Below are 13757 nucleotides of genomic sequence, written 5' to 3' on the forward strand. Positions count from 1 at the left end.
GGGTGTGTGTTCTCAGGTTACGTGCCGTGGGGGGTGACAAATGGCAACACAAATTCCTCCTTGTCCCTGTGTACCACCTTTCTAAATGACTGTTAGATTTCCACAGCTGGCCTACTTTTTAGCCACCTCAGCCTGTGTTTGAAAGCTAAAGGGCCAGATTCAGATTTTAAAAGACTCACAATACATCATAGGAGCAATGAAGAAATGAGGAATTCTTTGGTGGTTTTAAATTACAGTCAGTGGAATTTCCTGCACATTTACAAATGGAATGAACATAACTAATTTGTCTCACATTTGAAGTCTATGCAACATGATTGAGATTTCCCACAGAGTGAAAAATCTACTTAGAAGCGGTCTAATTGTTTCTAATTAGAAGGAATCACTTAGGCATTCTATTATGTGAGTGTCTCCAACAGTGTCAAATTTATGGACATCTGACAAATTTTATTGATCAACTGGTTACATCAGTATGGATGTATAAGACATAAAGTCTCCATGGATTTGTCATTTCTGAGGTAGAAAATGTCAGTCTGTTCTCAATTATAATTCCAGCAATTTCTAAAGCAGTGGCTCTTACCCTCATTCCTTCAAACCGGGATAAGGCTCTCAATGGCCTCAGAGCTCTTAGTGTTCTGAGGGATTTGATGGCACCAAGTTCTGAGTAACCCAAGGCATTTGCAGTCAGGCTAACCAATGAGACCTATACAGAGAAAGCAACACAGTTTTCTTATTTATAGACAAAAATGCTTACCCAGTTCAATCTTGCTCTGTGCAATAAACCAGTAGTTCTCAACCTCTAGTGAGTATCAAAATCACCTGGAGGGCTTGCTGAAAACACAGATTGCTGGCAGGGAGAGTCTGATTCAGCAGATTTGGGGTAGGGCCTGAGAATGTGCATTTCTTCAAGTTCCCAGGTAAGGCTAAAGATACTGGTCTGTCAGCCATACTTTGAGAACCACTGCCATAAACTTATGAGAAAGAAGAAGCTATACATGTTCTCTTTTCAAGATTCTTGACAAGAACGGGTTTTTTTAATCAAATGTAAAACAAGAAACAGAATACCACAGAAGTGCAATCTTCATCTACAGATCTGTAAAATTCTATTTAGCACACCCGCAAGGAAGAAGGTTAAAACAGTGCAAGTACACAGGTGAAGTATGTAAACCACTGGTGAATCTGAGCATAAACACACTCAGAAAGATCTAGGCCTCTAAATAGTGGCTTTGTCTTTGTGTCAACTTCATTACGAGGGCATAAAACCATTAATTATGTCAAATTAAAATAATTAACTAAAAAAAGAAAAATTGAGATTTCAGGGGGTGCCTGCATGGCTCATTTGGTTAAGCATCCGACTTTTGATCTCAGCTCAGGTCATGATCTCATGGTTTGTGGGTTCAAGCCCCATCTCGGGCTCTGCACTGACAGGATTCTCTCTCCCTCTCTCTCTGCCCCTCCTGCTCCCTCTCTCAAAATAAATAAATAAACTTTAAAAAATAAAAATAAAAATAACCCTCTTAAAAAATTGAGATTTTAGTATGACTAATTAGAAATTGCCAGAACAATATTTTTTGGGTCATTTATACAGACAATTAATGTAGTTGATAGAAGTTCTAAAATCTCAACTAAAAAGGAAAAGAACAACTCTTATTGGTGGCACAGAAATGTCTGATTTCCTTTGAAAGTACATAGAAAACTCATTAAAACTACGTAATCTAAGAAAAAGTATTTTTTCTAAATGGCACTTGAATTTCAAAAGCAATAAATAAAAATAGATGTGTAATATAACTTTTAAGAGCATAGTGTAAATGGTATTTGAAAAAAAAATTTTTTTAAAAAATAAATGAAGTACACAGAAAATTTTTCCAACAAAACTTCTTCGAAGTAATTTGGCACATGAAATGTGAAATAACAAAACCTCTAAATTGGCAAAAATTGAGCTACAAAAATTTATCTTAAGTGGTTTACATACTTTTCCTAAAATCTAAACTTTTAGCCTTTGTGAGCCCTCTCTTCACAGATAATTGAAAAGTAAAGTTACTGAATTGGCATTCGTTGTGAAGATTTTCTGCATATAAAATATGAGGCCCTGGACTACTTAATCTTCCCTGAAGACAGAATCCAAAAGAAATAAGCATAAATTAAAGAATGAAAGGTAAAAGTAGGGCATAAGAAAAAAATTCTGAACAGGGACAATATGTATTGGCTAATTAAAAGAAATGGTAAATTACCCAATTTTATGTGACTTGTGTAGTGAAATGTGAGAAGGAGATACATTCAGGCTTTCTCATCTTTCTGGACCAATCTCCTAATTGGTCTTTTGGCCTCTAAATTATCCCCTTTCTATTCAATCATGCACTACCCCACCACACTTCTCTCTCTAGTAGAGCAAGCTTTTTGTGTTATTTTCCATAGATAATGCTTTATAGGCTTCTGTATCTCTTTGGATGGCATCTCAGATACTTTAAACACTTCTCAAACTTACCTTTCTTACGTCATCATCCAACTACAATACATTTGTCCTCACCCTGTGGCACTGTTCTTACCCTCTAGGGTTATGTGTTTCTTGAACAGGCCCTGCTTGGTATGCATCAGTATTTTAACGCTTTGGCGTCCCTCCCCTTATCTATACCTGCTGACGCTCTCATTCCTCAAACTCCAGCTTACACTGTGCTGCCCTCACAAAGCCTTCCCCCTTCCTTAGTGAAGTGAACAGCACTTCTAATACCGACATCATCTTCTCATTGTATATATATCTGTCCTCATTAGTCGACTTTAAGCCAGAAGCTAGAAAAAGGACATTCATATTTGTAACTTTCATAACAAAACAGAAGATCAATAATATATTTGATATATAGCAAGGTATTGATGAGTTTCACATATTGTCTTAAGAAGTTTTTTTTTAATGTTTATTTATTTTTGAGAGAGAGAGAGAGAGGGGGCGGGCAGCAGAAGGGCAGAGAGAGAGGGAGGCACAGAATTCGAACCAAGCTCCAGGCTCTGAGTTGTCAGTACAGAGCCCGATGCGGGCTCGAACTCAGGAACCGTGACATCATGACCTGAGTCGAAGTCAGATGCTTAACTGACTGAGCCACCCAGATGCCCCAAGAAATCTTCTTAAATTTAAGAAGGTAAATATCAGGATATGCTCAGTAATATGAGCATCAGCTGCAGGACAACTGGATTTCTCCTAAGAATTTCTTTATATTCAGGTCATATTGATTTAATGCCTTTAATATTACACAGACACATTAAATGGCAGATATTTTTATTATAAATTTACCAATGTATCATAACCACATACAGAAAATAAAGAAAAGGAAAAGTATCATCCATAATCCCATTATGGAAATCAAAGGTTATAGTCTTGGTATATTTTTTCATTGTGTGCTGTCCAATAAAATGTGGTTTTAAGTATTTTTTTATTGTCTTCCTATATTTCCAGAAAACTTTTGATGTAATTCTGCATGAAGACTTTATATATTACATTTAATAGTGGATTTGCTTTAGGCAGATTAGGAAAAAATATATAACAAAGATATTTTCCACCTTAAATTCAAAGAACTCTGTCTCATAATTTTTTCTTCTGTTTGGTGATTAGAAAGTTTATATTGGATTAAAAGTTGATTTTTCTTTCATTTGAAACTATAAAAAATAACTTTCTTCATGAAAGGGTCCTTTTTTTGTTGTTTTTACTGGCATGATATGCAAGTTTTATATATCAAAATATTTCAAGTTAAAAATATGTCTTTAAATTCCAAGGAATTACAGGGGTGCCTGGGTGGCTCAGTCGGTTGAGTGACTGACTTTGGCTCAGGTCATGATCTCACAGTTTGTGAGTTCGAGCCCCACATTGGGCTCTGTGCTGACAGCTCGGAGCCTGGAGCCTGGTTCGGATTCTGTGTCTCCCTCTCTCTGCCCCTTTCCCACTCATGTTCTGTCTCTCTCTGTCTCTCAAAAATGAATAAACATTAAAAAAAATTTAAATTCCAAGGAATTACAATCAACAGAATACTATCTTCAAAATGCACTATTTAGCACATTGTGCTTTCCTGCAAATTCCAGAGTCCTCCTCCTCCTTTGCTGGCTGTGAGCATCATCCTGTCACCTCCCCCATGTCCCTGTCCCCTGTCCCCACTGACTTGCCTAGTCTTTTCTAGAGAAAAGGCCTTTAAACTTCTTTTTACCCATTATGCATAGACTACTGATTTAAAAGGCATTTAAGAAGTAAGTCTCTGGAACTAAAGGAAAATGATTTTTATTTCTTTTGTTCTTTTGTGAATAAAAAGTGAGATCTATACTCCCTTGGAAACCAGAGAGCAACTTCCTATTCCATTTTTTTAAAGACTTTTATAGTCTGGTACTCCACCTTTATTTTCAACACCAGGGCAGTTTAATAAAACTCTGAAATAATTGGCCCACAGCCAATCTATTTCAATCATCCCACAAATCAAGAAGTGTCTCCTGCTTTTTTGACTTTCAAGTTTCCTTGTAATTAGTAATCCATCTTGGGACAAACACCTCTCAATACGCTCTGATGATGACAAAAATACTAACGTCAAAGATAACTGTGAGGAATTTAAATACAGTAATTCTGTCAAAGGTAAGAATGAGAAAAGCAAAACTTCTACATTAATATATTTTGTGTAACTTGGGATTTAAATATTAATTTGCAACTAAATCAGTAGGTAAAGTAAGGCAGCATTTGACTGTTTCACCTATGAAAGTATCTGAATTTAAATCAGCAAAAAAACATTTTGGGGTAGATTCTCATTGGGAAAATGGGAATCATCATTTATATATACATGAGGTTTTTACTGAGTGCCTACTATGTGCTGGGCACCACTGCTAGAACTATCATATCATGCCAATGGGATGAAACAAGAAAGTGCAGAATACTCACATCAACAATGAGGAAATCTAGCCAGCACCAGGCATTGGTGAAATACATTTGAAAACCATATGCAACCCACTTTAGAAGCATTTCCAGGATGAATATATAAGTGAAAACTTTGTCAGCATATTCTAACATGGTCTTAATGGTTTTTCGCTGCTCGATATATATATCTTCAAAGGCCTGTAAGTGAAAAAATTCCAATGAATTTCATTGTCATAAACTGTCTCTAATTGATGTCTTAATAGGAAAACCATGCTGCAAGTCTCTACTCAGGTGCTTAAGTCTGGAAGGCTTCTTCCCATTTCCCATAGTGGCATTTTGCTTTATAGTTACCTGCATGCAATGACTATTGGCTGCACATTTCCGTCAGCCAATGAATTAAAATAATTTTTAAATTAGGGTATCAGGGTATCTCAAAGAGCTTAAAAATTTTGCGACTGTCAGGTCCATCTCTCCACAGCAGGAGGGAGAAAATCAAGTGTGAGTAGATCTGCTTTGTTCAGTGCACTGTAATATATTCTCTCAGTAATGCGAATGTAAGGCAAGGAGCCCTCCCTCCCCCACCCAACCTGGAGAAAGAGGGACAGAGGTTTATCACTTTCTCCACTCTTTTTCTCTTGCTCAATCTGGGCATGTGTGTGGTGTGTATTTGGGAAGCTCCCTCTTCCCATCCCTGTGTCATTTTGCAGAGCTCTTGGGAAAGGTTGGGGAACTCATTTTCAGGAGCCTTTGGGTGTTCTGGAATGAAAAGACCACTTATCTAACTCAATCCCCTTATAGGAAAAACTATCAGGATAACTCGGTGGTCTGGATTAAGGACAGAAGAATATTTTCTTTTTTGGAGAAAAGGGGATGTGGGCTTGCGACCAGGGCTCAAAACAAGGACCTAAAGTCTTTTGAGCTCAATTTACAGCTAAGCTGGAAGCACCCCAGAAGCCAGCCATTGTGTCAGCATGTTAGTGCACTTTGGGGAGATTTGACTGGGTATGATTGAGAACCAAGAGCTAAGACAGCGAAGACACTAGTTACTGGTGAGACTTCAGAGTTCCCTCTTTATTGGCATTAAAAACGCAGGGCTGGCTCTCTTTGCTCAAGTACATGGCAGGATGACGGACTCTTAGTCAAATCAGAGGCAGGGTTAGAGGCCTCCACTTACAACACTATAATCCCCCTAATGCAATCCACTCACCAAACACGGTAGTGACTAACTGAAAAAATAAAAGAAATGCAGCCACATTTGTATCACCAAACGGGAAAACAGGTCACACGATTTTCATATATTAATTAATATCTTGACCAAACTGACCCTTCCATTGAGTGAAATCAGATATAAATTAAGTTGTAATGCTTTCACTTTGCTACTAGTCAGCAATTAAGTTCGTCTACTATTTGTCATTCACTGTGATTGGCACTAGTGAATCAGCACAAACAAGACAAGTGAGTTCCCTGCAAAATGGAGTTTATGTTAAGCAGTTTGATACTCACCTGATAATCCCATATCATGCCTGCATAATCACTTTATAAGAACTACCTCTGATGACTAAAAGTCAGAAGTACCTTTCTTTAAATATTACAAGAAACCATACTTGGCCTGATTCAATCTGAGACTTATTCCACAACAATAAAAATTGCTATTTCCTGAGCCTCTCACACTGTGCTAGGGATATCGCACAATGTTTCTTACTTCACAAGCACTGGATTTTAAAAACCTGTAAGAGGTTTTTGAAGAGTTTCAAGTAAAGGAAAACGCACAGGTCATATGTCACCTACCAGTGCCCCACTGCTGAGTAGAATCATGAAGACAATGAAGGTTTCAAACCAGTTGTGCTCCACGATCTTATAGCAAGTTTTTCTCAAGTTCCACCAGAGTTTTCCTTTGCCTTCTTCTATGCTTATCTGACAACACTTGAACTTCCGTACACAGTCTACAATAAGTCAAAGTAAATGAAGAAAAGAGAATTACTCTTGGATTATGTACCTTTGTGTTGGTGCGAACCTCTTCTAAATTATTACCTGATACATTGTACATAACTATTTTTTAAAGATGGCTTCCACTCATGCAAACAGAAGTCATCTGTATAGTTTTTAAATCATTCATTCAAAAATACTTTTTATGGTTATGTGATTATTATAATGGGTTATATTACATCATAAAAACATATAGAAAAACAGAAGGAAAAATAAAATCACCAAAAGTTGATATTTCCGTCTTATCATCTTATGAGTGTGATTCCATTTATATATGGACATTTGAATTCTAAGTAGTTCATTTCATGGCATAATATATACATTTTGCTTTTTTTTACAAATAAATGGAACTGTGAAAGTTTTCATAATACTTCTTTAAATAAGATTACCAGACTTAACCAGAATCCATAAAATTATTCCACTGTTATTGAATGTTGCTTTAATTCTGGCTATTATCAGCAACAATGCCATAAACACCTTTGTGTAATTTGTGTATATAAACATACTGAGTTATAGTTTATCAAGGCGTGTCAACAAATATTTATTGAATATCTGCAGCATTCAAGGAATTGTACTGGACAAATTACAATACTAGAATGCGTAAACATAGCTTTTCTTTAACAAAAAGTGTGCATTTTAAGTACAGGAGTTTTGCTCACAAATTCTATAGTTACAGAAAATAAATAATATCACAAATTAAATAAAGTGTTGTGAGAACTGATCGGTCAGATTACTTTTTGATATTGAGCTTTGTAGACAAAATGAATTTCGGGTTAGACTTTGAGGGATAGGTAAGAATCAGGTTTGGTACAGGAGCTGTAAAAGAATGGAGAAACAATGGCATCAATAAAACTTAATAATAGACCTAGAAGTTGCATAAAGGAGACAGTTAGGAGTCAATCTAAAAAAGGAACCTGAATGAGTCAGTTGGAGAATTTAGATTTTATACGCTGTCTATGAATAAAACATTGAAGGATTTATTTGGGAGTTATGAAGATGGACATGGTAAGAGCATGGGTGTAGAATGATCTCTACCTACACAAGGGACTGAATGGATAGAAGAAAGAAGTTGAAATTCAATCAACTGAACACTAAGAAAGTAAAAACAAGGTAAGCGTGGTGATGGTGGTCAGGAATCAGGAAATAAGGCGGAGTGATGGGATCTGACAGCACACACACAGCAGGATGCTGGGGCGTGGGAGACAGATGAGTCATGACATAGGGTTTTAACCAGGAAGAGGGCTCTGGATCAATGAATAGAAAAATGGAAATCTCATCTTGAAAAGAGCAGATATTTTACTGTATAGATATTTATCAGATGCTACTTTATAATGCCAGCCAGCCAGATCATAGCCTTTGTTTCATGAAAATTTAATGACGCACATTGTTATTAGCCTCTCAACTAAGAAATAAATAGCATTATATTTGTTGTTTCTTTGAGGGCAAGATCTTTTTCATATTTCTGTTTCTCAAAAGATCAAGAAGATTTACATGACCTGAAAATATTCATTGTAATAAAGTAAATGGAACTAAATTTAGGTGTTGTTTTTTTTTTTTTTCTCTAAAGAGAATATGAGATGAAAAAAACCAGTTTAACAGAAAAAGACTGATTTTAATGGGAATGATAAATGCCGAATTTGAGACTTTGGCTTATTTCTGAGAAAAAAGGAAGAAAATGGGATAAGGGAGGAGAATAAAATGGGTCTAGTCTGTATCTGTTTTATTCTTAAATAAAAAGTCTTAAGCAAATATGATAACAGTATTCAAATTGTTAAAGTTGGTTGGTGGGCATCTCTATATTATTTATCATTTTCTACAATGTGAAGTTACTCTATATTCTATATAGAACATATTTCATAATATTTCATATTTAAATGTTTTTAAGCTTCACAAATGACAAATGTTGAGAGTATCATAGTTATTATTCCATAATTACATATTATTTCCTTATTATTGCAGTATATATGCATATATTGTAACTCAAAAAATAAGCTAATTGTCTGGTAAAGAGGAAAAACTAATGCCACAGAAATTATGTTTGTGAAATACCACTTGAATTATTGTGAATTTTCACAATAATTGAATGTTTTGTGAAGTCATATATTTTTTTCATAATGAAGTAACACTGGAACGTATGCAGACTTTTTGGAGAAAAATAGCAAAAAGTGACTTCCCTCATAATGTATGCCGAACAAATAGCCCTCCCTCTGAAGTTATTTAAAAATTGACAATTAATATTTAAGTATTCATTTTTACCAATGCATATAAGTCCCAAATCAATAGGTATATGCAACATAATCTTCTGTAATACACCTTGAAAGAATCCAACATCGATTGTGATTTCTAATGTCTGTGTAATTACATATACTAAAAATTAGCTTAAAGTTTAAATTAAAATAGCTTTAATGTTATTTTTTTTAATGTTTACTTATTGTGAGAGAGAGAATGTGCATATGCATGCATGGGGGTGTGGGAGCTGGGTGGAGGCGAGAGAGCCAAAGAGAGAGGAGAGAGCAGCCCAAGCAGGTCCCACCCTGTCAGTGCAGAGCCTGATGCAGGGCTCTATCTCATGAACTGTGAGATCATGACCATGAGCCAAAATCAAGAGTCAGAAGCTTAACCAACTGAACCAGGCAGGCGTTCTAGTTTTAGTGTTCTTAATGTAAACACGCATAACCCAAATGAAACACATTTGGAATTAGTTGTAACAAAATTGCATTACTAGTAACAATTTGAGGCAGTCACTATTTTTAAAACAAATTTTTACTTAAGCAATTACAATATAGGATTGATTCGAGGCTAAGACATGGCATGCATTATTAAATAGCTGTTAACTAAAAAGTGAGTTAAACATGAAGTGATTTCCAGGGTTTTGGAGAAACGTTTCTGTACCTACAATAGAAATTTATATAAGAAAGGTGAAGAATTTCATATCTTGTGTTATTGTACTAATTTTTCTGCCTCTTTGTATCATCAGTTGTGCATTCCCTCACACACTGGACTGGCCAGGTAACTTTGCTTTTGTGAACGGGACAGGAGCAAACCTGACCTAAGAGGAGGCTTGACCAGTCCTTGACAGGTTTCCTCTCTTGCTCTTGTGCCTTCCCACTAGAACATATCTGGCCACTATGTGGAGAACGAGATGAGTGCAGCGGAGCTGAGGCAGCCCAACAGTCCGTCTAAGACCTTTGCCTATCCAAGATCAGCAAAATCATCTAGCTGGCCTTGGACTTGTGAGCAAAAGTATGTTTTTTGGTTAAATACTAAGAAGTTTTGGGCTGTTTGATATAGAGCATTACTGTTCAGAAAATAACTGATTCATACTTCAAATAACATAATTTTAGCTTTTTTTCAGAAAATCCTCTTGGTATGCCCCAGTGGCATGGTGCCTCATATTATATAACTCAATATATTTAAAAAAAAATTTTTTTTAACGTTTATTTATTTTTGAGACAGAGAGAGACAGAGCATGAACGGGGGAGGGTCAGAGAGAGAGAGGGAGACACAGAATCCGAAACAGGCTCCAGGCTCTGAGCTGTCAACACAGAGCCCGACGCGGGGCTCGAACTCACGGACCGCGAGATCATGACCTGAGCCGAAGTCGGCCGCTTAACCGACTGAGCCACCCAGGCGCCCCATATAACTCAATATATTTTGGCACTTCATTATCTGTTATCTACTAACATTCAGAACTAATAAGAAATTGACCTTGACAGATGCAAGTAACCATTAATCATGGACAGTTTTAAATATATACTTATCAATTAGTACCCATTGTAAACTGATAAAACAGTACACAATAAATTACTTCTTTGACTCAAAATTTGTTTCCTTTAATTTTTTTTTAAAGCTAAAGAGAGATATGCTTGATTTGGCTTTCTCTCTGATTAGATATTCTAGAAGGCTACCAAAACACCCATAGACTTAGGAGCATTTCTTAGTTGAACAGGATGCACAAATATAAGCGTGTCTGATTACATAAACTAAATCTTACCTTTCAAAAACGTATCTTTGTTTTGATATAGAAAAAGAAAAAAATCAAACAAGTAAATGAACAGCTACTAGATAGATATAAATGATTGGAGGGTGGAGAGAGAGACTGGTAAGAGAGGTCCAATGAGCTCATATGCATGGTTCCACTTACCTTCTGTGAAGCAGGCTTCAGGCTCAAGGGATTCTTCGGGTTCTGCCTCAGGTTGTTCACCCTCAGCGGGAGCTCCTATATCAACAGTGCTGCCTTCAGATGAACTAGTTGCATTTAGCTTCTGAAAATCAATTCCACAGAAAAGCTTTTAAAATAGTTTCTTTAATCTATAATATAAAAATTCAAAAGGCGTGCCCTCAAGTCTTCTGTATGCATTTCCTTGATCTGTAATTTAAGAATATCTTAAACATAATGCCAGTCCGCTTTAGTAGAGGTGGGGGTCACAAGATTAGAGGTAGCACCACAGCAGATTTTTTTTCTTTAAAAATATGGTGCTAACAACTTAAATAATTTTTGATTAAGCACACATGTAGAGATACTGAAACAAAATCCTGGAGAGAGCTTATGTAAGCCACCAGAGTCACATGGTGATCTGTGATCTTGCTTTTGTAAATTAGCTTGCAAATGGTATAGTTTGTTTTATTCTAAAATTGTGACCCAACCAACGAAAGCTGCACAAGTGTATTTTCATGTCAAATACAGAAAAGATTTGATCAAATGCACATAAACAGCAACAATCTAAATTTATCCACTTTTCATTGACATGAAAACATATACCACTAGTTGTTATTAAATATATTCTATAGTTTTTTTACTCAGAAAAGAGCAGCACATTGTTAGCTTTATAGCAAGAGCTGGTATTTTGCATTCTCTTTGGCCAATGCACTCCTGAGTTTCATTGTGCATTTGGAAACTACTTGTTACTCTGGCACTCTCACCTGTCCTGTTAATACAGGGGGAAATGAATCTCTGGTAGTCATTTTGGTTTCCTTTAGGCTACATCAAATACCACCAAAAGAAAAATATAATAGGAAGAAGTTGTTTTAAATCTTGAAATCCACCAAACTTTAGTCAGGTTAGGGTGTTCAGAGGATCAGCATAAAGGAAGTTATCCCAGTCTTTAATCTGGTCTTAAAATGCTGCAGGAATGACACAGGGCCAGGTATGAGTGCCACATGGAATCAGAGTAGTTTGGGCCATAGCATTCTCGGACCTGTTACAATGTTATTACCATTAGTGCATAACATTAGGAAATGGCTGAGCTGATAAGAGCTACTTTATAAAGGGGATGAGGTAAGCACATGATAAAATGCACATTGAAGTATGTTAAATTACTATAAAATGGGTATTGTAGTCAGTACTAGAAATACTCTACTCATATTTGAGCTAAGGATTATATGGATTTGCCCCAGGAAGATGGTTCCTTTAGTTTATGAAAATAATTTTCTTTATACAAAATATTTTCTTGGCATGGCGATGCTCATGAATTACAACTACTTATATGTGATATATATGAGATTGAAAATGCTTTTGTCTTGTGTAATTTAACAATATCAATGATAGAAGCATAAATATTAGATGTGAGTCTATCTTCTTAGAACTGTTTCAGGATTGTTTTTTAATTTGACCAAGACATTAAATCAAGCATTATGTATTATAAAATGCTTGAAATTTGTTGAATTCTTTTTCTGCTCACCAAATGTGTCACAATACTAAACAGATAATCATGATATCTTTGTCGTTACAATCGGAATATATTTTGGTTTAAGATGACACGGCAAAGTGGGAATATTTATTGCACATATTTTAATTCTTTACACTGCGTATAATTTCCTATCCTTTGTTTTTTGGCTTTGATAAGTATAGCTCTGTTTATATACAATTGACTAAGAAATGACCAAATTATTGTCTCATTCCAATCCATCTGATTCACATAAAATTGTTACATATTAGGGACCTAAAGATACTGATCTTATCATTTGTAAGATGTTGAAACATGACATAGATAATCAGAAAAACTGAAGCTTAGTCAGAACTGATCTAACTACAGACAGCCCACAATAAGAAATGGAATACATTCTTTTCAGGAAAAAGGATAACACTGTAAATACAGATTGGGGAAAGACCTAGGGATGAGCCCAAGGGAAAAATGAAGATCCATATTCAGGGTACACCACACATTAGTGAGTGACTGTACCACAGTCTACATCAGTGCTGGGTATGTCGCAGGTACTCAATAAGTATTGTTTAAAAAATGAATGAATGAATAGACTTCTCCATAACAAAATGAAGATTAGGTCTTGACAGTGATTGGAAGAAGTCATCAGATGAATTCCAGTGGATCTTGGTTTGAAATGTTTCAGAGGATCCCTGTAACATAAATTATCACTTCTTTCATTTAGTGCAGTTCCTTAGTACTGATAAGTAATGTCTTTTTACTGAGCTAAATATTTGTGTATTTAAAGGTCAGGTTACTACTTTTTTATAAGTGCAACATGAAAGTGTTTTGTCTCTAGAAGACGTATATAACCAGACTTAATCGTCTGAAGCAAAGATACTACTTTTGCCATTTTTGTGTCCCTAGTACCTATCACCAATGTTTGTGTTTAATAGATGTTTGTTGCATAAATGAATAAATAAACAGTGCATGGACTCTTTTATTCTCCCAACCAAGTACTAACCAGGCCTGACCCTGCTTAGCTTCTGAGATCAGACGAGATCGGGCGCGTTCAGGGTGGTTTGGCCATAGACAGGACTCTTTTATTCTGTCAGTAAGTACTTCTGACATCTCCTAGTAAATACCTTCACATCAAGGGAATACAAATAATATTCACACTTATGTGCGGAATAACACAAATCCTTTAAGATTCTGAATTGTGTAAATAATGGCCAGCAACTTTTAGAATTAGG

General features: G+C 35.9%; 1 protein-coding gene across 6 annotated transcripts in view; it reads right to left on the reverse strand.

Moving 5' to 3' along the window:
- LOC131503611 (sodium channel protein type 2 subunit alpha) overlaps window positions 1-13757 on the reverse strand; it is a 139657-nt gene that overhangs the window by 15676 nt on the left and 110224 nt on the right. For all 6 annotated transcript variants that reach the window (XM_058715083.1, XM_058715079.1, XM_058715080.1 and 3 more), the window contains exons 18-21: window positions 11007-11127; window positions 6665-6819; window positions 4901-5074; window positions 578-700 (exon numbers count right to left, since the gene is read on the reverse strand). In XM_058715083.1, coding sequence (XP_058571066.1) covers window positions 578-700; window positions 4901-5074; window positions 6665-6819; window positions 11007-11127 — 573 coding nt within the window. The remainder of the gene's footprint in view (window positions 1-577; window positions 701-4900; window positions 5075-6664; window positions 6820-11006; window positions 11128-13757) is intronic.

The sequence above is a fragment of the Neofelis nebulosa genome, chromosome 2, assembly GCF_028018385.1.
Source record: "Neofelis nebulosa isolate mNeoNeb1 chromosome 2, mNeoNeb1.pri, whole genome shotgun sequence".
NCBI classification, from domain to species: domain Eukaryota; kingdom Metazoa; phylum Chordata; class Mammalia; order Carnivora; family Felidae; genus Neofelis; species Neofelis nebulosa.